This window comes from Homalodisca vitripennis, chromosome X, assembly GCF_021130785.1.
Source record: "Homalodisca vitripennis isolate AUS2020 chromosome X, UT_GWSS_2.1, whole genome shotgun sequence".
NCBI classification, from domain to species: Eukaryota; Metazoa; Arthropoda; class Insecta; order Hemiptera; family Cicadellidae; genus Homalodisca; species Homalodisca vitripennis.
In genome coordinates this window covers 65,107,401-65,132,707 of record NC_060215.1, presented here as the reverse complement: position 1 = coordinate 65,132,707, position 25,307 = coordinate 65,107,401, and the positions used below count along the sequence as shown (strand labels likewise).

Below are 25,307 nucleotides of genomic sequence, written 5' to 3'. Positions count from 1 at the left end.
TAAATTCAAATTAACATAGTTCAGAATGGTAGTATAAATTACAAGTATTTTTATGTTCTTTCCATGATAAAAAACCATGCATGATATTCTCAAGATATGTTTTGGGCCTTGAGAAGATAAACATTTTTATTAACAGACCAAGAGTTAATATATATTCAAATGTTTAACTGCACTAAAAACAAATTTAGTCTAAATTAATCACGTTGTAATATTTTTATTAGTTACAAATGAATATGAGTATTGTAATTTGTAACAATAAAATTTATCAAGCATTTAATTCAAATATTGTAGTGTTTATCAGTTTTATTCATTTAAAAAACTGAAACAATAAATACTAGAGCTTTGGAATAGTAACTTTTAGAAATGTTACTGAATTAATATAGAATGCATTCAAATTCCTTATATAGGTGATTTACATGTCTAAGACTAAGAATTTCAGTTTAACTTACTTCAAACATCTAATTTAAAAATATAATGTACTAAATGCGCAAAGGTATACTGGACTATTTAAATTATAATACTAATAATAATCATATTATTCAATTAAAACTTAATAAAAACCAAATTCTATTTGTTTCTACTGTGCCTAATACCTTTGTATGTGTATAAATTTAAAGAAATATTTGGAAGGTAGTTTTCTGTATTAATATATAACAACATATACATAAACACATCATAGTATTTACATTAAGAATTTTGTTATGTACAAAAATGGTATTCATTATAGCAAAATTATACATAAACTATAAATGACGGTATAACAGCATACTTGGGTGAATCTTTATTTGAGAAAATGATTGTCTTAGAACAAAAGATGTGTCTAGCCATTAACTATTCAATACTTAACATATAGGAAATGGTTAGATTAAAAAAGAGTCAATAACATTATGTTATAGTTGATTTGTAAGTTTGGAAAAACATGGTCTTTGGTGAATTATTTGAGTACTTTCTCGTGGTTAGATAAATTTGGACGAATTCACGACTGTTCTGCTAACCAGTACCGTATGAAGTAGAAACTAGAAATATCTACATACATTACTGATTACTAAAGTATAAAACATTATTTAGTTCGCTATGACAAGTTGATTATGGACCAAACAGATTAAATACATAAAAGGTATTTCTTGTAACAACAAACTGTGTAGGTTTGGTACTGGTTTATGAGTATTTTGTGCTGGGAAGAGTGTGCATTTAAAGAGAAAAATATTAATTTTGTTTGTTCAATGTACACAAGTTATAAAATTAACACAGGTAAGAATGCTCTTAGAATAAAATTTGCTAGTCGATATACATCTGCTGACTTTAAAAATGTTTGTGCCTAATTTGCATAGCTAATTATAATATACTACATTATCAAATTCTTAAGCTTAACTGCCTATGCATCATTCCTAGATTGGCAATGAACTGAAACAAGCCAATATATACAGATTACTGATATGATAGGTGTCTCTTTCAAGGCATCACATCTCACACCATTACTCGTACGGTACTATACTGCACTTTCACTCTAAATTCTTTGATATGAATCAACCAACACCCTTAATCAAACTTTACATTCAGTATTGTAATCACATATTCTGTTTGACTTGATATGCAAGAAATAGTTAATTTCTAGAAGATAAATAAATAAAATATACAGAAAAGGGAATACAGATATTTATTGTTGACGGATTTAAGTTTAGATCCTTGAAACAAATTTAAACTCTTGATTGATGAAATATCCATTCGAAGAACAAGAAATATTTTAAACCTCAAAAGAATCTGACAGCTAATAATCTACCAAGAGGCAGTTTTACTTGCTCTTAAGAGAAAACTTTAACTGTTATGTTGATTGAATAAAAAGAATAATAAGTTTATAAACTAACAGAATTTTTTTAATACAACAAAAAAATGTGTACTTTTATGTAGGAAAACAGTAACAGTAATAGACAGGGCACCCACAATCACATCATACAAATGTCCTTCATACAAATAAGAACAGGCTTTTCAATGTCAATTAAACTTTTAAAACTAGACAAATTCTTAAAATTACTCCTCCATGGACCATAAAAAAGCAAAAGTAATATTTTTCAATAAGATCCTCCGTGTACCAAGCTAGTTCAAAATGTATATGATTTTTTTGTTGTAAGTAAATAAATGACAGGAGTATATTTACTTTCTCAATTAATTAAATATTGTTAAATTTAATATCGATGCAATTAAAAAATTTGCTTAGGACGGTGTAGAGAAGCATATATTGAATGTAGAATATAGTATAAAACTTGGTAAATTATAATAAAAGGGACTTTTTCAGTCTCGACTTCCGTTTTTATACATACAAATGATATACTTTCTATCAATCCACCAAAGTTTTAACAATGAAAATAAATTATTGAGATGCAAATATAACATGTTAATAATCATTGAAAAAGTTCATTATGATAAAAATTAGTACATAAAGTGTAAGTTAAAAAAATAAACACTCATTTAACTATAAGGGGAAACAATAAGTGCCCCCAATTTCAATAGTGACTAGTTTCCAATTTAGTCTCACAATTGGGAAAAATAGAGAGAATGTAATAATGATGATCAATTTATGTTTACTAAAACTTTTCTTATATTTCTAGATTGTCCAAAGCTCCTATCAAAAGACTTTACAAGACAGTACCGCAATCCTACCAGCAATCCTACAATCTTTTCTATAAAGTCTATTTGCATCTTATCCTACTTCTGATAAAGAAATAATGATCCAACATTGTGAAGGACAATATTTCTTATATATTAAGCATCAACACATAATTTGTGTAATTATACAAATTTCAGCACAAAAGGACCACAGCACAGTCGTCAAATTGTTTAATGGTAGCATCCCCTCCACATTCCTATTGGTACTCATTAACATTAAGTATAGTTGAAAATTTCTTTGAGATGATAATAACATTCAGTCCTAATGTTTTGTTTTGTACAAATTTGGAATGAGTTGAAAATATTGTAGTCTCTTGGTAGTCTGACAGGCACTGAATTTTTCAACCAAAAAACCTAAGCTTTTATAGATATAAAAATGTAAAAGAAAGGCTTGTGTTTTTGTTTATGAATTTATTTTTGGCAACAGGTTTTAAAAATCTCAATATAACATTACCTAAGGCATATGTATATGTTTTATTTAGTTGAAATCCATGGCGTCTTTCATCTAGAATTAAAAAAGCCTTAATTTACTGGCTTTTCTTTTGCTACGTACCACTATTTAATAAGAAAAAAAATAATAAATAAACTTAAACGTTTGAAGTGTTTTAGAATTGACAACATTAATTAGTAAATTTTAATTATTGATGAATACAACCGACGTTTCCAGCTGTCAATAATACGCTTGTAGCTTGATTATATTATTTAGTAATGTCACTGTCATATTATTATAATACAATATCTTATATATATCTGATAATATATGATACATATTATGGTATATACGAATGATCAGTAAGGAAAGATTGTAAAACCTGAGATATGTAATCTGAGTTCATACATCTTGAATACTGAAAACAAAAATTTATGTTGCCTATTGATTGGTTAATAGCTGTCAAATAATGTTACAAAATTTAAAACTAGTGTCAAATAAATTTCTCACTCAAGAACACATGGCAAGATTGTAATACAGTGATTAACAGTGACTATATACAAACTAAAATAAATCTACAATCATCCAACTATCAGCAGTCTTACTTGTAATCGATCATTCCTTCTAAACATAACAAAATTTAACAGATCATGTACATGTTATAAAACGATTATCTCTACTCAACCGAGACTATACAATGTTCAACACGTAAGAATATTTGTTAATAATTTAATTTGATGCTTAAATACCTTTCTCAGGATACTAAAATGAAGGAATGGAAGTTATAGCGTTGTCCTTTATATGTGTACAATATTATTATTGTCATAAACTATTAACATTCATAAATGCACCATAAATATCATCAGCAGGGATTTTTTTCAGAATTTGTAGACATAAAAAGAAAAAAAATACATTTGGATGTTGGATTAAGAACACTCTGTCACTCATACATAAACACTTCCAGAAAAATATAACATGTTTCAAAAGTCAAACAGTTAATACACTTCTTGTACATAAAATAGAAGCAGGCTCTTGTTAACATTAAGTAAAAGAGATAGTGCTTGTAATTCGAACTTCACATTTTAAAGTGAAGGAGTTCATTTTAAAACAAACTAAGCAGTAATAAAATTGTAATATTTGTAGAAAATAGAGTGTTCAAATGAATTAGTTTTCAGGGAATTTTTCACATAATAAAGATGTAGTGTTAATTTTATTTACTTTAGAACTTGCTTTACTTTATAATTTAAACTTGGTAAAACATAAAAACTGTCTAAAATGAATACTGTAACATTATTTTGTCAATTATTGATAATTCATTATAAATTTTAACGATGTAATTAATTAATTATCGAAACAATTTTTTTATACAGTAAAATATCTAGTGTGAAAAACTACAGTTACTAATCAAGATCATTACAATGGTAATCATAATAATGGCACAAAGGATGCAATCAGGAGCTAATTTTTTGTGTAGGTGATATTATGGAAAGTTTCATTATTCCTTTGCAACTTGATACACAAGTAATAAAGTTGTGAACTATCTCTGAGGAGAGCATGCTATTTAATCTGATGTTTCACCTTTACTGCGACTACTCAAATAACATTACTAAATGTTTGTTTTACTGTATTATTCTTTAATTTGATTTTATATTTAAGGGACATGCTCATTCGTTAATTGTACGTGGAACACATACACAAGATGAGTACGAATGGATTAACTATTTGACATTTGACAAAATGTATAGGATTGTTAACAGAATTGATAAATTTTAACTTTTATCTTATATAAAGGTTAATAAATTATGAGAGGCGAAGCAAGCGTTAAAGATATCATTATAAGGTAACTTTGGCGCATTCCATACATCTCAAGCCTATATAGCTGTTTTACAAATTTTATTATATTAATATGTACTAATTTGGTCTTACAATCCCATCTCTGTTTAGGTTACGAGAAGGATACAGTTGAATTATTGCCACACAAAAATGCTTATTATGGAAGATCTGAAAGCTGTAGAGAAATAATAGAAAGGCAGTAAGACAATGTAGCAGTGGGACTCATTTTCCCAATCCGAATTTCATAAAAATCAGTTCTTTGCCCTTAGAAAGAATGTGATCAACTGAATTGTCCCCTCCAGTCATCTCTGTGAGCTTCTGCATGAGGTTAGGCATCTGTGGCTCAGTGGTGGGGGCCTGTGGTGGAGGCACCGGAGTTTTGTCGGCACCGGCCGGGGGCAGGATGGGGTTAGGTGGGGCTTTATACTTGCTGGTGACTGGAGGCTGGGAGGCTCGGCTATCAGCTGTTGTGGTGGTGGCTGGTCCACTACTCCCCATTCCCACACCCATTCTACCATCCTATTATAACAAACACACACCATATAATTTTAATTTCTAACATGGAATAATACTACACACAAAATTGAGTTCTTATAAAATTGTTCCCTCTTATTCTCAATACATTAAAGTATAACCAAATTCATTCTGTAACTTATAAAAATGTATAGAGTTGTTAATACTTGCAAAATAATTCCAAAGTAGATGAAAAATAAAAGATTTGCTAAGTTTCATCAGTGTTATTTGGGTATTTTGCTTGATGTGATATTTGGCTACCATATGGTTAATTTATCTATGGAAATAAAAAAGATTTTAAAATAAATACTACAATTTATTTATAAAATATTAAAACAAAAACACTGATTTTTTCAATTAGAGGCTCTTCTTCTTTTTATCCTTATTTCACCAATTTTCTATGTTCTATTTATTAACAGTGGATAATGTACAAGCTGAGTAAGGAAAAGATTCTATACAGTATGTGATGGAAATTATTAATAAAAGGTCAAAGGCAGGATTTGAACCTATGTTATCTCTAAAACTGGGCTGATAGTAAAAAGTCTTTAACCGTTTAGTCACTAGCCCTTTACTTGAGAATAATAATTTATAAATTGTTAAAATAACAGTATTAAAAAAACTATACACTTTCATAAAAGATAAATCACACGTTGACATAAAAAGTGAATGAAGTTTCAAATCAATTATAGTATTTCATTGATAAATTTACATAATTGCTTCTGATGGAAAATATTGCTTTTATTTCTATGAAAAAACATACATAGTTTTCAATTACTAAATTATAATTTATATTTTTAAAACTATCTGACTGCGTATTGCTTATTTCCATAGGGTTTGATTGTTTTGTAATAATAAGCTGATCTCTTTTCTTATTTATTCTAGTATCGTACCGAACTAAGCAAGTCAGTACAGTACCACAACTATACTCGTATACTGATCTTACCAAGACAATGAAACTGAGTGCACGTTGCTCAAGTGCTGGCACCTTGCTTGCCTTAGGCAATCTGTAGGTTTTCCTCTCACATAAAAGATGTAGCTAACTGGTCGTGACAATTATGGATTATAAACAGGACTTTTTGAGAGTTTTGAGGATTGTGAGAGGCCAAAATATGAGAGACTACCAAGTACTTCTTTAGAAAAAGTTGTATCTTTCAGGAAGTGGCCATTTTCCATCGAGTATTCCCCGAACTATATATTCAATTGACTGACTACTCCAGTATTTTATATTTATAGTCAAGTCCATCTACCTTATACTTTTTACATTAGAGTGAGTTTTAACAATTTAATATTATACAGTATATGATGTACAGTATGATGTTTATTACAATATTGTTTTGACTCTGTCTCGTAAAATGACATTGACTCTTTGATGTATACATGAATTTGTCAATACTACCTGTAAAATGGCAATAAAATATTATTATTACCTCAGAAAACGTGTATACAGAGACAGGGCTTCAACCTGACTCACCTAACCAAACTCAACGTAACTCAGGGCCAAATCCTTGAGCCTTAGACCTTTCAACAAGGAGTTTTTCAAATTACTCTTGTGTAAATTTGATTATATATCTCAATAAAATAAAATATTTAACAAATTTCAGACTAGACAAAAATAATAGTGAGTTTGAACATACTGTATAATTATTACAGTTCGAACTTTGTATTACAAAAAATAATGTCACTTGGTCATAGTATGATAGTTTAATGTTAATTTTTAACGGTAAAAATGGTTGAAGTCAAATGACTTCAGTCTAACAATTTAGTGAAATTGTAAGAATTTTCATATCATAGGTTGTATGATAATATCAATACCTTATTTCCATTGAGTTTATTAGCTGAAATGTAATATTTAATTTATAAAAATTATAAACAGTGGCGTAACTATTATGGTTCCAAAGCGTACCAGTTGTTGTCAAACAAAACGAGGGCATGGAGGAATTACAAATTTGAAGACAATAAATACGAATCTGAAAAGTAAATATGAAGGAGATAAGTGGCACAAAAAAGCAAACATGGTGAAAGTGAGGGTTGAATACAAACACAACATTTTAAAGCCCTTAAAACCTTTCCAGTAAGTGTTATCGCTTCCTACTAAAGCATTTGATTGTCTACAAAGGTCCTTTTTCCTTTGGTCTCATCTTACCACTAAGGATTGTTTTAAACTTTTCTGTTGATTAATACCTAGACAGGTTAAGAAATTATGACAATTGGAACAATAATATTCCATCATAGAATGTTTCCATTGTTACGCCACTGTTTGAATACATACATTACTTTAATTTAATAAACCTAATTAGTTACCACAATGCAAAATGGAATTTCATTTTAAAGAGTTACCACTAAAGCTCTCTATTAGATACATACATGTGGTGTATCAGGTTACTTGTGAGCTATATTTAAGACACAGATTAGACCTTTTGCTTTGCTTAGTATTTATTTTTCAATAAATCAATCATAGAGATTATTGAAAATATTTCATAAATAATTAAGTTCCTTGAGTTAAAAATACATAATAATTGGTTTGAGCTTTTTAGATAAATTTAAAGCCATCATTTCCAATCTGAAACAATATATATGGTAAAGACAGAATTTAGAGATATATTAAACTTTCAAACTGACAAACAAATTTCTGAAAAACCAGTCAGTTTTCAAATTATCGAGTGAGTTTTAGTAACACCCCTCAAATTCCAATTTATAAAAACTGTTGTGATAAAATCAAATTTGTATTTATTAAAACATCTCAGAGTGTTATGAACCAATGTTTGCAACACTGCTATAGCTGTACAAGTGAAATATGGTACAACCTTGTCTATCCGGATTTATTAGGACTGGAAGTAATAGGAATAAACGATTTCAGGATAAGCCAGGAATACAGTACAAAAACAGTAGATTACATATAATAAAGAACATATTTGTTACAAATATAACAGTAAAAGAGAACCGATTTCTTATTTAATTTTACAGAGATTAATTATAAAAAAACCAGATTAACAACAACTCAACTCCTCGAGGTGTACTCTTTGGTTATTATGTCGTATGCTTTATTCTGAATGCCTAACATATTGTGTTTACAGAAAAACAAAATACACAGGAAATTCTACAAAAATTGTGTACGGTATTCTTAAAAACATTGAACTCCACTTAATAAAGCCAATTTGGTTAACCCAGAAATCTGAATAAATAAGGTAGTACTGTATTAAAAAAAAATTATATTACCGTACTTTTCATTTGCGGTTTTATTGATCACCAACCATTAAAAAGAAGCAGACACAAGCTTCATTTTCAGATTTTATGTCTTATATTTTAACTGAAAACACAATTTTAATACATGATTTAATATTTAATAATACTATGATAAAGGAAGGAATACAATTGCCATTAAATAATAGAACAATGTTACTTTACATCAAGACCAACTCTTAGATGAACTAGTAACTTAGAAGAGTAACTCTCTCTCTGTATCTAATGGGTCAACTGAAACTCAAAAACTCACTCCTGGAATTCTTTGCCAAACTTTGCTTACTGTCCTGCTTTCCCTAACCAATGTAGAACAGTACATGCCAAAGCCTGAGTGTTCAAAGAGATATACTTTATCTTGAATTATGCAGACTCTGGATACCAGGTGACATCATCCCGGTGATGGTTATGGTGATGAATCACCTCTTGTTGGGTTTGAAAACCTCATCCAATACTGTCAGGCGACTGGAAGCCTTACATCTTTCAATGTGGTGCCAATGTTCACCACTTGGTGTGGGACAGAATGTACATCAACCGAAGAGGAGTGTTTTTACCAATACATAACTGGTAATAACATCATGCTAGCTATCACAGTTACCATTAAAAATATTATTCGGTAGGATGTAACATCTTTTTTTAAAAAAAAAACATGGAAATTGATGACAGGAATACCAGACATGCAGTTCTTGCAAACTGTTTCTAGATTCCGAAAAGTATGCCTATCATTCAGAGAAGTCCACAACCTAGGCCCTCAACGGTCTAGTCTCCAAGACTGAGAGGTAATTTAGTGGACAAGTAAATAGCCCTTTGTCCAGTCCAAGATATGGAATGTGCTCTTCATATCATCTATGTAGACTAAGTGTTCGGAGTAGCGTATAAAAAGGGCACATACCTGACCACTTTTGAATGGAACAGGTTGATGTCTTGTCACAGAGTAATGACCGGGCTTGGTGGGGAGTAAGTTACTGTGAATGCAACTGCGCTACAGGTCTCTCATCAGCTGTACCTTTGTGCCTAAGACCTTTGTGCTTGGATTGGGACTGTTTACTATTACTACGAGCCCTGGATAACCAGAACACATTTCTTCTGACATCAGTGCTGAGACATGAGAGAGTTGAGGCAGTGGATGGGTTGGCAAGAGCTGGATGTATATCATTTTTTTATAGGCCAGAACCTTATTGTGGCTTGACTAAATTTTAAGTTAAAATGTTTCGATAGAATGAGTGGCTGCACAAAATTCTCTTTAGAGAATTAGATCCCAAGTATGAATCAGGTGGAAGTTGTCATAAAACCATTATCGACAGACAGTGAAGCAATTTTTGAATTTGGATGGACATCAGATTATTCTTGAATCTGTTCCTAATATACTGGTCACTTTACTGCTATATGTATAAGATGATCCCTTTGCCTAATTTCTTTGTATGGTATTGTTGTTGTTTTGAATGGAACTATAAATATTACTTGAACAGGTTTCATGTAAAAATATGCAAAATGATATTATACCTCTCAATTCATAGCCTATCAATTTAATAACAAAAATCAAATATTAAATTAAATTATAATCAAAAACATCCTTTTATTACTAAAATTAGCATAGATAAGTTCAATTTTATTTTTATTTTTGAAAGTTTGATTTAGTAAAGCTTTGACTAAGATATGGATATTTGGTTTTCTTTAGCAGAATTTAAGTGACTATAGATTTTTAATGGTTGGAGGCAGAAAACAATGACAAAAATGTTAAAGTCATAATTCTTTGGAACTTTTCATTTGATCTACATCAAGATCTATATTGCTAAGATGTTTAAATTCTCATAATATGATTATGTTATGAAATTAGGAAGTATGGGTATAATTATTGAACATATAGTCAGGTGGGGTATTGATTTTGAGCCAATTCAGTGAAGATTCCTCGAAGCTTAGTATTTCTTGTTTAATTCAATACATTGGCTCAAAACTTATAACACAGATTTCCACATATTTTTGTGATTTCTTTAAAACAATAAATTATTGCAGACTAAAAATTTGTCCCCTCAATTTATTTGATGTATAAAATTTTATTCATTCTACATTTAATCTTAAATCTGATATTGTTGAAAACCAAACTTAAGACAAAAATCATGGGAGAACATGGAGAGTTGGGGTTAAATAAGAGTTTTTGGAAAAAAAACAAATTTATGAAAACAATAATGTTTAGAAGATCCTCCAAGATCAATTTAATGAGAAATAATTTGAAAGAAAACAAATAGGTCCAACTGATGGTCCATTAAGTATTATACTCACAGGTAACTTGATACAGCCTGTATAAGACTTGATACCACAATTATCCAAATCTTGGTCTATGAGGTTCAAACTTCATCCAAAGAAATTTCTGGTATCTTTAATAGATAATAAATATTAAAAAAATTATATCTTACATTATTTGAACGAGACTTAACATTTTTATAATTTTACGAGGCATTAAGCAGCAAAACTGTAATCACAAATTTCAGTTAATAATAGAAACAAAAGTTTAATAATATATTTTTTTAATATAATATAGTAAATATTTTGAAAACTTTTAATAATTCTACATTGACTTACATAGTATAACTGATAACATTTATCCTCTCCATTTGTTTTAATGATAGTGGTAAAATTTGACTTTGTGTATTTGTCATCACACTGATTTTAATCCTAAATTAATTATTTTGAATGTATAGTTTTTTTATTCTAAGTTTAGTTAAGATTCACATATTTTCAATTTCTTAGCTTCCTCAGGCTAGTCTTTTAAAATTGAATTATGTATTAATTAAGTGTTCATGAGAAAATTATAACTTTGTCATAGAATGAAGAAAAATTCTTTTTGTAAACACTATACACACTCCAAGAAGTAAATTTAAATTTAAAACTATGAATTTCGTTGTTATATTTAATATCTTAACAAGCACAAAAGAAAAACTCACCTAGGCCTATTGTTCAATTAAGTTGTTATATTTAATATTTTCATGATTAGTACTGTATTTTTTATAACTAACAAAATACAGTACTTGACTCAAAACATTTCTATTCTATTAATTAATGAATATTTTGTCTTTGTTTTTATATTAAACTGCTTAAACTTTCGTTTTGTTATTATGTTAAAATAACATTATTGAATTCTAAATCAAAGCCTAAGGATGAAACCCAAAGACCACGATCTTGGGAACAATGATATCAGTTCTAAAACTCTGTTCTATAATTGTCTAAAATATAATTTTCTACCAAACTAACCAACTTATTAATATAAAATAAAATAGTTTAAGTTAAAAGTTTTACTATGAGGTAAGAGAAACTAACATTTTGACTAATTTATTACCAAAAATAGTATTTAAAATAATGATTACTATTATTTACTTGATTTAAGAAATATACATGCAATCCCTATGCAATTAAATTACATTACTATTATACTTAATTTTTATAGTGCTAGTTAAATTCTAGAGGAATAAAACACATGGCATGGTATTGGGAATTTGTCATGCGCTGCACATGCAAAAATGTTTAAATTATGGTTATCAGCACAAGCAACTAAAAAAATGTTTTCATTGAGAGCATCTCATGAAAACAGTTACTTTCATACAGCATCCATTGTCTACTGATTAATACAGCTGGAGGCAAACTCTAAGGTACATTAAGCAAATAGTAGAATAAGATAAATAGGTATAATGATTGTTTGGGCCTTCTTCATCTCTACATACTGTCACTAAAGTTATGATATGTAATAATTCCAATCTTTTTTTAATTAGATAGTCCTACAAATGTCCATTTCAAACTTACCCAAAATTGAGTATCATTGTATTGGAATATACATGTTGAAAATTACTTTCAATATTTACTAAAATAGTAATTTCTATTTTGTTCATGTCATGGAAAATTTTCGGAATGTATCTATAAAAATGAGAGGTCAAAAAGTTATTGTTTCTTATGTAATAACTTAAATTGCTATTTTGATGTGCTACATTTGATGGCTTGTACAACAAATTTACTGGTTTACCAAAGTGAACAAATAAGTTGACTATAATAATGTTTCAATGGTAACAATTCAATTATTACTTATTTCACTATCATCAAAAATGTAACACAGTAAGTAATAAAACTAGAATCACAAAAATCTTAGAAACTTGGTATATATCATGATACTACAGCAATATTCAACAAGGTGCCTTTGTAAGCCAGTTCATATGATTGCTATGATCCTGTAACATCATAAAAAGGCATTTAAACAGCTGATTTATAGAGTCAAGACTGTCTTATTATTTAATTGTGTGAGTCTCACAGAATTCTACTTTAGTTGTAGGCTTCTCTGACATAATAACAACACTTTCAATCTTTAACAGGCTATTGATTAATTTTATGTGTATGCTAGAAAAAGTGTATACATATACTATAAACACAGAATACATTTTTATAGCCATATAGGTAGCTTCTAAGTTCTTCAAACAAATTCACTGAAAAATTACCTGAAACTAGTTTTCATGCTGAAACAATTATGATGAATAAAAAATTCCAACAAAAGAGTTACAACCCAAAATATAACTGAGAGACACAGTTTTTTGTATTTTGTGTTTACTGTGAGCGTTTGTAAAGTTTGTAATAATTGATGATCCTACAATTGTGAGATTTAGTCTATTATTAATTTTTTTAATGCTAGGAACACTGCCAAAATTCATTGTCAGATTACAATGATGTACGTAAAAATAAAATTAGTGTTGGGATAGTGAAAAAGTGGATTAGGCAGTTAAAAGAAGGACACAGAAATGTTCATGATAAAACTCAAAGTACAAGGTCTTCTGTTGTGAATGGTGACTTGGTTAGGAGAGTGGATGATAATATTAAAGAGAGCAGACAAATCACAAAAATAATGCTTTCTGATAACTTTCACAAATTTAGAGAAATTGTTCATGAAATTGTAACCAACCGCTTAGGTTATCACAAGTTATGTGCCTACTGGGTTCCGAAAATGCTCACATACTTGTACAAAACAAAGAGATTTGCCAGTGTTCTGATACTTCTTACCCGCTACAGTTATAAAGGAGAGAAGTTTTTTATCCAAATTGTGAATGTGAAGAAACACGAATTTGCCATGTTATTCCAGAATATTAACAACAAAAATGGAGTGGAGACACTAAAGATCACTCTAAAAGAAAAATAATAATGTCAGTGCAAAATATTATGTCCACTGTGTGTGTTCTGGGATTGGAAAGGTATTTTATGTATTTCTGAGGTGCAGTGGAAAGTTTTCTGAATAGACCAAAAGATCTCATTTTTCAGAGAGAGAGAGGTAAAGTACCTGGAATGTAATTCCGGTGCATTCAGTCTCAAAATGTGCCCTTTATAAATGTACATAAAATAACAATGAAGAAAATAAATGTTCATTAAAAAGAAGTTATTGCTCTGAAAGGATACAAATCTGGATCTCACTTGCCAAGCGAGAATGTTTGTATCATACCACGGAGGAAATTTTTAATTTAAAGGAAAGATGAGACACCACATTTAAAAAAGTCATTTAGACACAGATTATTAAATAAATTTTCAATTTATCCTGCGGTGTAGTGGACAAAGTGTGTAAAAAACTAAAAAAAACACCTTTTAGAGATTTTTTATTACTAATTTTTTAAAAAACCGTATGAAATTCTTAATGTTAATCAAAACAGCTGATGACCGACCCTTCCAAATAAATAACAAAGAAAGTTTAGTTCTTAAAAAATGTCGACATTTAAAAATTATTTACATTTTGAAAATGTAAAAATGTTATAACTAAAACATATGAAATATAACCTTATGGTTTACATTAAATAAAATTAAAGATAGTAAAAAACATTTTATTGTATTTAAGATTTGGATTTATTTTTAGCAGTTTAGCTTCTGTAGGCAAAACAGTTTCAATTAATTTTTTCCAATTTGTTTTTAAACAATTTGATAAAAAATAAAACAATCCAATTTAAAAAATTTCGCAAAAGACTCGCAAAATGGTTACAAGGTCCTCAAGCTTTTCCTTTAATACGAAGTCCATGAGGATACAAGGTAAGTCGCCTTATCTTCATGTTCTTATGTTTTAGCTTTTGACCATCAACCTTTGATGACTATCCAGTTCTTGAGAAAATCAGCTGATAAGGTGTGCATTGTTCCTCTGGTCAAAATAACAACAATGCATGTTTGGTCATAGTTACAATACTTAACCTGTTTTACTAATCTTTAAACAACCAATTCAGTACCAAACAATCAAATAATAAGTAGGAAGCATATCTTTGAGATTTGTTATTCTTGAAACAGTTTTAATATTCGGTTTCTGAAAAATAATCATAGGAAAATTACAGTAATTTTGTTTTGTTTGCAATACTATTTATTTAAATTTTTAAATGGCTTACCCCAGTACAGAGACGTTTGATATGTTGTAGGTGTTGTGTGAGTATTATCAAAACTTCACTGCAGCAGCTACATTGTACACTAAACGCTTTTTTTTAAAGACACCACTACTCACGCAAAACATTTCGAAGCTTAGCTGATTGTGTTCGAGAAACTGGAATTGTGCATTGTGGTCCTAACAATGGTAATAAGATTGTGAGGACAGTTAGAAATGGAAAATGTGCTGATGTTTTAATGGCTACTCTACAAAACCCAAAGGACTAAACCTGAAGAATAGCGGCTGAATCTGGGTTGAGTTAAACGACAGTTTGGAGAACCTTCATGAACATAAGATACACTCCTACAAGATATCGTTATATCAAGAGTTAATGAAGATAACTATCTTCAGCATATCAACTTTTGTTGGATTTTGAGCCCAAGTGAAAATAAAGAAGGCCTTTCTTTATACATGTCCTCTGGTGTGATGAGGTCCCAATTTATGAGTATCGGGAAGATGAGTCGCCATAACATGCATTATTGGTCCTATGTGAATCCATATTGGATAAATGTAGTAGGCAATATAATGTATAAGGTAAGGTTCACATGTGGTGTAGAAATATTTGAAACAGAATAGTTGGCCCCTACTGCTTTGAAGGGAATTAAAATAGAGATATGTACAACTATTTCCTTAAAAATATCTTGCCTAATCTACTGATGGGTCTTCTGAATTAAGTCAGTCTTATTTTTATAGACATATATTTTGGAGTATTTTTTATGATAGGACATTGTTGAAATGTATCTAACTGTAATCAACAACATATTTGTTTGTAGATTTTAAGATGTTATAGGATCTATATTTGTAAGGTGTTGTATAAAACAAAATGTTCATTTAGTATGATAATATTCAGTAACATTATATACTCCAGTGGGTCTGAAATTTAATTTCCATGAAAGACAGACAAAATTTGTCATTTTAACCTCTTAAAATTAAACTTTTGCAAAAATCATTAAACAGTCATAACTTGAGCATCATTTTGCAAATTTAGTTGTAAATATACTGGGTTTCGAAAAAGAATTCTCTTGTTTTAAAATCCTAAAAAAGGTATCTGTTGAAATGGAAGATTGACATCTATTTGCAGTGGTATAATATACTGTTAAGTTTTAATTACACCAGTGCAACATTGATAGTCTGATTTTTGTAATGGTCATAACAAAGGCTACTCCAGAGCAAAAAGCCCAATATGTTATTTTGTTAGCCCAAATAAATTCTGTTACTCCTGTGCAGCATGAATAGGTAAATTACCAGATAGGCCACCTGTTTTAGCAGAACATGTGAAGAGAATCCGAACTTCATGATCTTGCAGTCCAAGAAACACAAGTGCAACGTAGCCTACAATTGGGATTATCAAATCAACTGTTTATAACTTGTTTAAATAAATAAATATAATATATATATATATTATATATTTATTTATTTGTGTCAAAAAAATATATAATATATATTTTTTGGACACCCAGTAATAATTTGTTAATTCTAATTTTTATAAATGTATCATTACAGCTGCCACTACAAGCTGTGTGCTCTAACTTTGATAGGACAATATTTTGTCAAAAATGCATTTGGTATTGTATAACCAACAACAGAATATTCAGTAGACTCTGAATCTCTTACATATAATTTGGTACCATAAACACAATTTCATAATGCTAACCCAAATGAGATATGTAAAATGCAAAGAAGTAAAACGCCTGTCCACATGACCAAATTATATGATCTTACATTAAATGAAGATGAATTAACTGTAGTCAAGTTTGTTGTACTAATCTAACAGTTAGAAATAAGAGATTTACTGTTTAGCTTGCATGAAATATTGAAAATGTTATCTTGGTATTTGGTTGTCCTCAATCAAAAGCCACTCAACATATGTATGCTACACTTAAATTAAGACCCAATACCATGAAGATTATGTTCTATAAAACATATAAAGCTTACAGAGTCACTTATTACAAACAAACAACTCATCACACTTCATTATCTAGCCACCATCAGACATGACAGCAGGTACTGTGGTGTGCACATGTTTTGGAAATTTATACTCATACTAAACATTTCTGAAAGTATCCTAAACGTGTACCTTGATGTAACCTATCTGAAACTTTCTAAATAGATTATTTCCACCAGCATAACTGTATAAGCATTGTAAGCCAAAGCAACACGTTTCTCAACTCAATTGGAACAGAAATTGCAGTAAATATTCTAAGCGAATTTTTGACTGAGACTGACATCCAACAAAAAAGAGGGAAGTCACAGATAATATATCTGTAACCACACTATCACACATTAAAGCATAAAACAAGCCCCAAGGCAAGTTTCCAAGGACTCCTGCAGCCATTGTAGAACCAATTACCATGGGCAGAGCAATCTGGTGATCACAAATCTGTTTCTAGTAAGTCCGACCTGGTGCTGTTACAAAAACTGGCAGGTCTGCCCACAGAAATTCCAGGTTTCTGAGCAAACAAGAATAGGGGCCCATATCTTCCCAGGAAAGACTATTATACATACATTGTAATATACATACAAAAACAAATGGTACCAATATATTTACATCTTTATATTTATATGTAAATACACAATAAAGTAATTAATATAAAGTAATGTTTAGCTTAAAATAGTGGCTTGATTATATAAAAAATAATTTTATTGAAAAGATTATTTTTTATACAAACGTTTATCTTGTATGTATTCTATCGGACATACCTTAAAAATATTACAGTTTTGAAGTTAATAATAAAAAACTGAAACTCTGAATTATATTGAGTAGTTCTAAAATCATGTAAATGATTCTATTAATTAGTTTTAAAACAAATTGCAAATTTTTATTACATTTTTAATCATCATATCATTTTTCATGACATTGGAATTTTTTCTGGTTGGTTACACAAGTTTAGATTATTAATCAATGGGTTGTTTAGTATAAAAACTATAATTTAGAATATGGTATTATTTTTCAAGTAGCCACTACTTAAACTTTCACTGCATCTCTAAATAACTTTTTAAAATTAACACATGATTATAGCAAAAATAAAACATAAAGCACAATTTCATCAAAGTATATTTTATTGATATTATACAGGTTTTAATAATAACCTGTATAGTTAATCCCTCATATTGGAACTAAGTACATTTGGGATTGAATTAAATTATTATGTAAAGAGATTTGCCTACAAAACAACATAAAAAATAAACACATAATACTAAAATGAACACAACAACAACAAAAATAAAGATCAAACACTGAACTTATTACAATACTATAATAACTACATGTTATAAAAGTTGGGTTAATTAATAAAAAAATATGAGTTTTTAAAATATTTGGATTTTGAATTTGATTCTGGATTTTTAAAATAATGATTATATATACGTCTATTTAGAACAGTTTTTATAGTTTAGGCATAGGTTATAGATTTAATTCTATAATGTTTAGCTACTTTACAATGAACGCAAAAACTATTTTTACCATATATTATCTTATACAACAAACACTAAAAATTAGTGATTCTAAATTTTTAAAGTTTTGTTGGTTGCAATGAATCTTAAAAAAAGAACAATGCAAGATTGAAAAATAATTTTACATGATGGTTTTGAGTCCTGGGCAGTTTTTGTCAAAGCAGGTTGCACTTTTACTTGTGTTGTGATCATTCATTCCCCAAAGAAAACAAATAAATAGGTCAATATATATTTTACAATATTCATCTATTTATGAATTGGTTGTTGCGTTTTTTTGTGCTGCAATCATTTGTTCATAACCTGTTGTGTGTTTGCTTGAGGAGTGATCTGTGATGCTGTGTCATGTTTGCACACTTTTTGGACTGACACAATGGGTGAAACCTGTTCTTTTAGAATTGTTTCAATGTTCTAACAGAATTTCAATGATTTATATACCTAGGAAAATCTATTACCTACCTTCTGTTAATTCAACCTGAAAAATACTTTTTTAAATAAAAAAACAGACTATTAATAATTCCTGTGAGAAATATTTTCCAACAGACCCCTTTTGATTCTTATTCCTCTGGGCAATTGTTTCCTGGTCTTCAAGTAGAGCATGAAAACTGGAAAGGAAAATGAAAATTTTTCAAGGTCAGGGTTCTTAAGGATTATTTATTTAGTCTCCAATTAGAGAGATGGAAGAGGGTGGGGCCAGTTCGAGGTGTAAACATCCTTCTTTATTCATGGCTCTTACTTGGAGTTCAGTAACAATCATATTGATCTAGAAATAGAATTTGTAGGAACGATGTAACCCTTGTTTACATAAATAAATACTCACTCTTCATTTTCAAAATGAAGACCATTATAGTATTTTAGTATATTAATATTTATATACTTTAAGCTAAAAAATGTGGCACACAGATATTTTATTGATTGGCACTTTGACAGTTAAGACTTGTTATTTTAATATCTTAGATAAAATCAGGAGGCATGAGATGAAGATGAGGGCAATATAACTTGGATAGGCATGAAATAAAATCAAGAATGGTGAGTGAACCCACAGGAATAAAGGAATATGAATAGATAAATAGATTGAGTGAAATATGTGCAATATTAACAGTCTTTATACAGCAAGCAAATTCTTTTATTTTGATTTAAAAACATATATTTGAAAAAAATTACATAACTGGTTATCCAAGTTAATGTTGTTTCATCTATAAAAAGGGGTTTTAAACAAAATACTTCTTTTTAATGAAACCAGCAGTTAGTCATAACAGTGGCAATAGATTCACTGTTATTTTACCAACTTGTTGTCATGTCATTATTTTTTGCTCAGTAAAAAACAAAGAAAGGTTGTTTTGCAACTTCAAAGCTTTATAAAATTAGCTAATTTTGATTGACTTTATACATAGACATATTGGACGTAAGAATGAATTTTTAGATGAAAACAAATTGGTTTTCTCTATTTGGAAGGTGGCTACAATAGTTTTAAATTGAATAAGATTTGGATGAAGGTTAATTTACTATATCTAAACTAATGCAAAAAAAAACTGACCAATACTGAGAACTTTAACTGAAAACCAAACCAAATCCATGGCAATTCCATTCACATCATACCAATCGTCATTTTACAGTTCAGCTTACATTATCACATTGTTTATACAACATACAAGTACAATACTACAAGCCTACATTTAATTTTTACTTTAAAATAATGGTTTATCTATTAATGATTTGTTTAAAATCTAAGTGAACAAGCAGTACAAACACTTAAAAGATACTGGAACACCAGAAAATAGCAAGCAAAATATAATTATATGAGAGAACGAGATTAAACTAAACTCGCGTTCCTTTGCATCAATCAGAACTAAATATAAAATAAGATCTGTAAAAAGAAAATGGTTGGACTAGCATAGAGTTGTGAAGCATACATAAAGAGATAGAAAGAGAGAGAGAGAGAGCATGTGAATCTACTGTCATGCTGTGTGATGATGTGTCGGTGTGACGTGTGGTTACCTGTCCTGATCTTATCTGATCTGAACTGAACTGAACTGAGGTGTATGTTTGGTGTGCTTACCTGCCGGCCATCTACTTGTGGGGGTACAGGGCAGGCATCTAAAGAGAGAGAGAGAAGACAGATAGATAGACAGAGAGAAAGAGGAAGAAGGAGGAGACAACAGGCCGGATAGATTACAAACAAATTTAATGTACGTAAGTATAGTGTACAGTATTTTATTTTCATTTTTCAAATTTAATCATTTGTTAAATCCATGTAGTTTGCTTGTCTTTAAGATGTACATTATAAACCAATTTGAACAACTTACACTGTAAGAGTTTGTAAAATAAAATGGCCTGAAATAAAGAAATATGTAAAATGCTAGTTTAAATGAGAAAGACAGTGGATTGGGTCTGTTAATTTGTTTAGCTTTCAATGTTAGTGTAAAAATTTAGTACACACAAAAATTAACTTTTTTCATGTTATTTTAGTAAAAGACTAGTAACAAATATTGTAAGCACAACATGCAACAAATATTGTCACCACTTCAAATTTCAATCATACAAAAATCTCAAACACTCACTATCATTACAAAACATAAAATCTTTAGATAATAATGTATTTTGAACATGTTATATGCATGTTACATTGCATGTATTAAAAGGTTAGTTATAATTTTGTGTCATTACCATAGTTGACTGAAGAGGAAGAAGGTGTGTTGAGTATTATTTTAAGATTTAATTGAAGTATTGTTTTCCTCTACAGGATTGTGTTGAATTCTTGAACATTTTATACAAGTAGTATAAGATTGTATAAATAGGTTATTACAACAAATAAATGACAGAATGCATACCACTTCACATATTTTGTACAGATATAAAATATTAATTTGAGCATATTCCTGTAAATGTTATGTAACTCTCTATTTATGAAATCTTTACAGGTCAAATTGTTTGATAGAAGCATTTGTAGAGTTCCCAGACTATTATCTAGTAATAATTATTTTGATTAATCATTATATTTGTATGTGTAATAGGCTCTAATAATGTTGAATCAATATATCTCTCACTTAACTATTTCATACATAAATAATATAGAAATTTATCAAACACACTTCCAGGGCTCACATTATCATAATAATGCAATCATACAATAACATTTAACTTAACTATTAATTACATTAAGTGGCCTTATAAAAGTAGATGATGCTCCTGTGATAAAGTTATGCAATAATAACAACAACAAAAAAACCAACATTCATTATGAAACATTTTAATAGCTATACATTCAGTAAATACCTGTTAATGCTTTGATCAAAATTAAAAGATTATAGGTTTGTTTAAATAACTATACAGATTTTAAATATTGCTTCTATTCTAATTTATATGATTTTGTTTTAGGTAGTATAATTTTCCTAACTTTATTTAATCCTAATACTTTATCTTAACTTAACTTTATACTTAAGGTACCATAAAAATACAATACTCTGCACTTACTTAACTAATGTTCTTCATTATATCAGTCTTTCAGGCTTATAACAGTTAGATGACTGGGAGTTCTGTTTTTAATTTTGCCTAGTTATACTACTTGGTCTGTTTTTACCAGTCCAAATGGGCTTTAAACAAGATAGATAAATAATAATGAATTTATCACCAAATATTGAGTGGTGCCTTATTTAATTTTAAACAAACATAGTTTCTATAACAATTGAGACATTTTAACATGTTGAGATTCCAGCTTTCTGATGACCTCTTTAAAGAAGTTAGCTGCCTGTGAGATAAGGTATGTCTTGACAGTCTCCTGAAGTTTATTTGTGATAAAGCATTGTCCGTTCAACAATGCCTTCATTTTATAATTGAATAATAACACTCATACCTAAATATGTAGGCTTATTAACAATTAATTGCTTAAAATATGTTATAAACATCAGTTCTTTTACCTGTAAGTGTTATTACTAATTAAATGATAAATGTAAATACTGAATAAGACAATAATTTATCCGAATTATCTTCTTATAATCTATAAAACTTTTGTTAATTCCCCAATACTGGTTAGGAACTACTTTTTAAAACTACAGCAACTGCATAAAATATTACCCTCTACTAGGTAGAAAATTAAAATTTCTAATAAATAACTGATATGATCAAAATTAATATACTAACATTATTTCCTCCACTTCTATTACAATACATTTTTTATAAATAAAATACCATAAACATGGATTATTGTGTTTAAAAATATAAGTTAATCTTTAATAATACCTGAAACTTTGTTACTTCATTCTTGATGTGGATAACGTAAACAAATTATATAAATATAAGTCTGCTAATGGCTTTGTTAGTGAGTTACAAGTGACAGATTTCACCCAGATTTTAGCTCCTTGAAATAAGGTGCAGAGAAATTATTGGAGTACTATTACATAATTTATAAAAATGTAAGAATTTATAACATTAATAATAAGTTAATGACTACTGACATTTATAAACATCCACTGTAACAGTAATTGTATACATTTGTACTCATGTTAAACTCAACAAATTTTTACTTGTTCACTTATTAATGATTATACTGACAACAGGTAACTTTCTGTCCGATTACTAACATGTTTGGACACATAAAAAATTTGGTATAGTGATGACTCATACTCCAATATCAACTTCTTCCAGGGCGGCCGTTAAGTGAAAGAATCAGTTTTTCTGAGTTCAGTTAACTGTGGCACTACTTTAAATGACAGACAAAGCATTACATTACTTAGAATTTTCGTTTCACGTTGATGTAAGAAATTAGTTTCTGACATTTTGTTAGGAACACCTTGTGTGTCCTTGTGTATAGATTAATCACAAACATATAATGGGTGTTTCACAAGAGGTTGGCACAACTTCAGGAGGTGATAGTAGACACAAAAAAGGGAGGTATTCATACAAAACCACCACCCCACAACCCAGCATGTTGTGGTGTTGTGCTTTTTGGTTGTCCTATCTCACTTCCTTTAGTGTCTGTCAGTCTATAGGTGTTTTTTATTTAAAAAATCATATCTCAGAACCTATTGGAGCAAATAACATGAAACTTGGAATTTATGTTAAGATAATGAAAGAAAAAAATAATAAAACTTTAAATATCCATTATCACTTTCCATTTTCAAATTATGCATTTAAAAGTTTTCAAACTGTGATATCCCAAAAACTGTTAATCCTGAATAAAATAATAAATAGCAAGAATAATTATTTATTTCAATTATTTATTAATAATTACAAAGCTAACAATACCAAATTTGTTAAAGTTGCTAAGAAGTAGAATGATTACATCAAGTTTTAGTTACTGAGTATTTATGCTTTCTTACATGTAGAAAGTATATTCTTAGGTATTTTAAAATGGTCATGTTCGCTTATGCGTTGACGGATTTTGTTGTAAAAAGTACCGTTGGAATTGTTATAAAAATTTCAAAATAGTTAGAAACTTGTACAATTTGTATAATTTAAAACAGCAAATGCCTATTAAAAGAAAAAAATGTTTCCTGCTCTTGACTTGTGCAAGCGTACCTTTAAAGTGGTTGTGCTCGCGAATGCATTGACGGATTTCATTGAAATAAGTACCGTTGGAATTGTAATAAAATTGTTCCAATAGTTTATGCTTATTACATTTTTTATAACTATACTGTTTTATTGTTATTTGATTTAAAAGATTTTCAACAGATGCAATTTTGGTAATATTGAAGAAAATAACACCATTTTTATTTTCTCTTATCTATTCAAACCTATGTGTCAAATTTTGGTTTTTTTGGTTAATTATTTTTAGAGATAATAATTTTTTATAAAAAATACAAAATGGTGGCTAACAGTTAAACGAGACATTTCTCAACGTATATTCATATGAAATTTTTTGCTTGAAATAATGAGTACTATCACCCACAGATGTTTGTGACGCCCTTTTATGAACACTCTGTATATATTTACAGTGTATATATAAGTCCTACAGCAATTGCCACTTCGCACATTTCAGCCTCCATCTTTTTCTATCCAGTCAATCGCCTTCCTGGAGTCCTCCAATTTTGCATGACAAGGTCTATATATTTTTCAAAGGTTTGGGGATCTTACTCTTTTACTTCTTTCTGTTTGAATACGCTTAATGATTCTTTTTGGTTAACTTTCTTCCCCCATTCTCATCGTATGGCCGTACTACTGCGGTTGCCTACCTTCTATTCTTTCTGTTACAGTTTCTCTAGCTTTTATTTGAGTTTTTATGTCCTCATTTCTTACTATTTGCACCCTTGATACTTGATATGATTATCTTAGATTGTCTATTTCCAGGGCAGGCTTCAAATTTATTTTCTTCATTTTTTGTCAGTAACTAACATTTTGCAACATAATAGGCTCTACATTTGTTCTATGAATATTAAGCTTGGACTTAACTTTTAACTTTATAGAACAGAGATATGGGTTTAAAATTTGTATGCATCTCTTTCCTTAGCTTATTTTGTTCTGTATGTCTCTGTTTGTTCCTTCTTCTGACAAGATGCTATCAAGCTATTTATATTAATGACAGCCTGTTATGGTATTGTCCTCTAGTTTGAGATCGATAATTTATCAATGATGGTATTTTTCCCAATTGCCATATATTCTATTTGCTTATATTAATAACTAAGACCCATTAAAAATATTCTTTCATAAATTTACGCGTCATATAATTAATACCATATTTATCATTGGCAATTACAACTTCACATTGGCGAACAATAGGGTATATAGACAATCTTCTCCTACTTTAATACCCATTTCTCACAT

At 29.2% G+C, this 25,307-nt stretch overlaps 1 protein-coding gene across 8 annotated transcripts in view; it reads right to left on the bottom strand.

Annotated features, from left to right (window-relative positions):
- Window positions 1-347: 347 nt before the first annotated feature.
- LOC124369091 (RIMS-binding protein 2) overlaps window positions 348-25,307 on the bottom strand; it is a 351,075-nt gene continuing 326,115 nt past the window's right edge. For 7 of the 8 annotated variants that reach the window (XM_046826818.1, XM_046826820.1, XM_046826819.1 and 4 more), the window contains 2 exons: window positions 20,608-20,645; window positions 348-5,446 (listed from right to left, as the gene is read on the bottom strand). In XM_046826818.1, the coding sequence (XP_046682774.1) occupies window positions 5,150-5,446; window positions 20,608-20,645 (335 nt within the window). In that variant the 3' untranslated portion in view covers window positions 348-5,149. The remainder of the gene's footprint in view (window positions 5,447-20,607; window positions 20,646-25,307) is intronic. The other variant, XM_046826824.1, reaches the window with a different exon arrangement.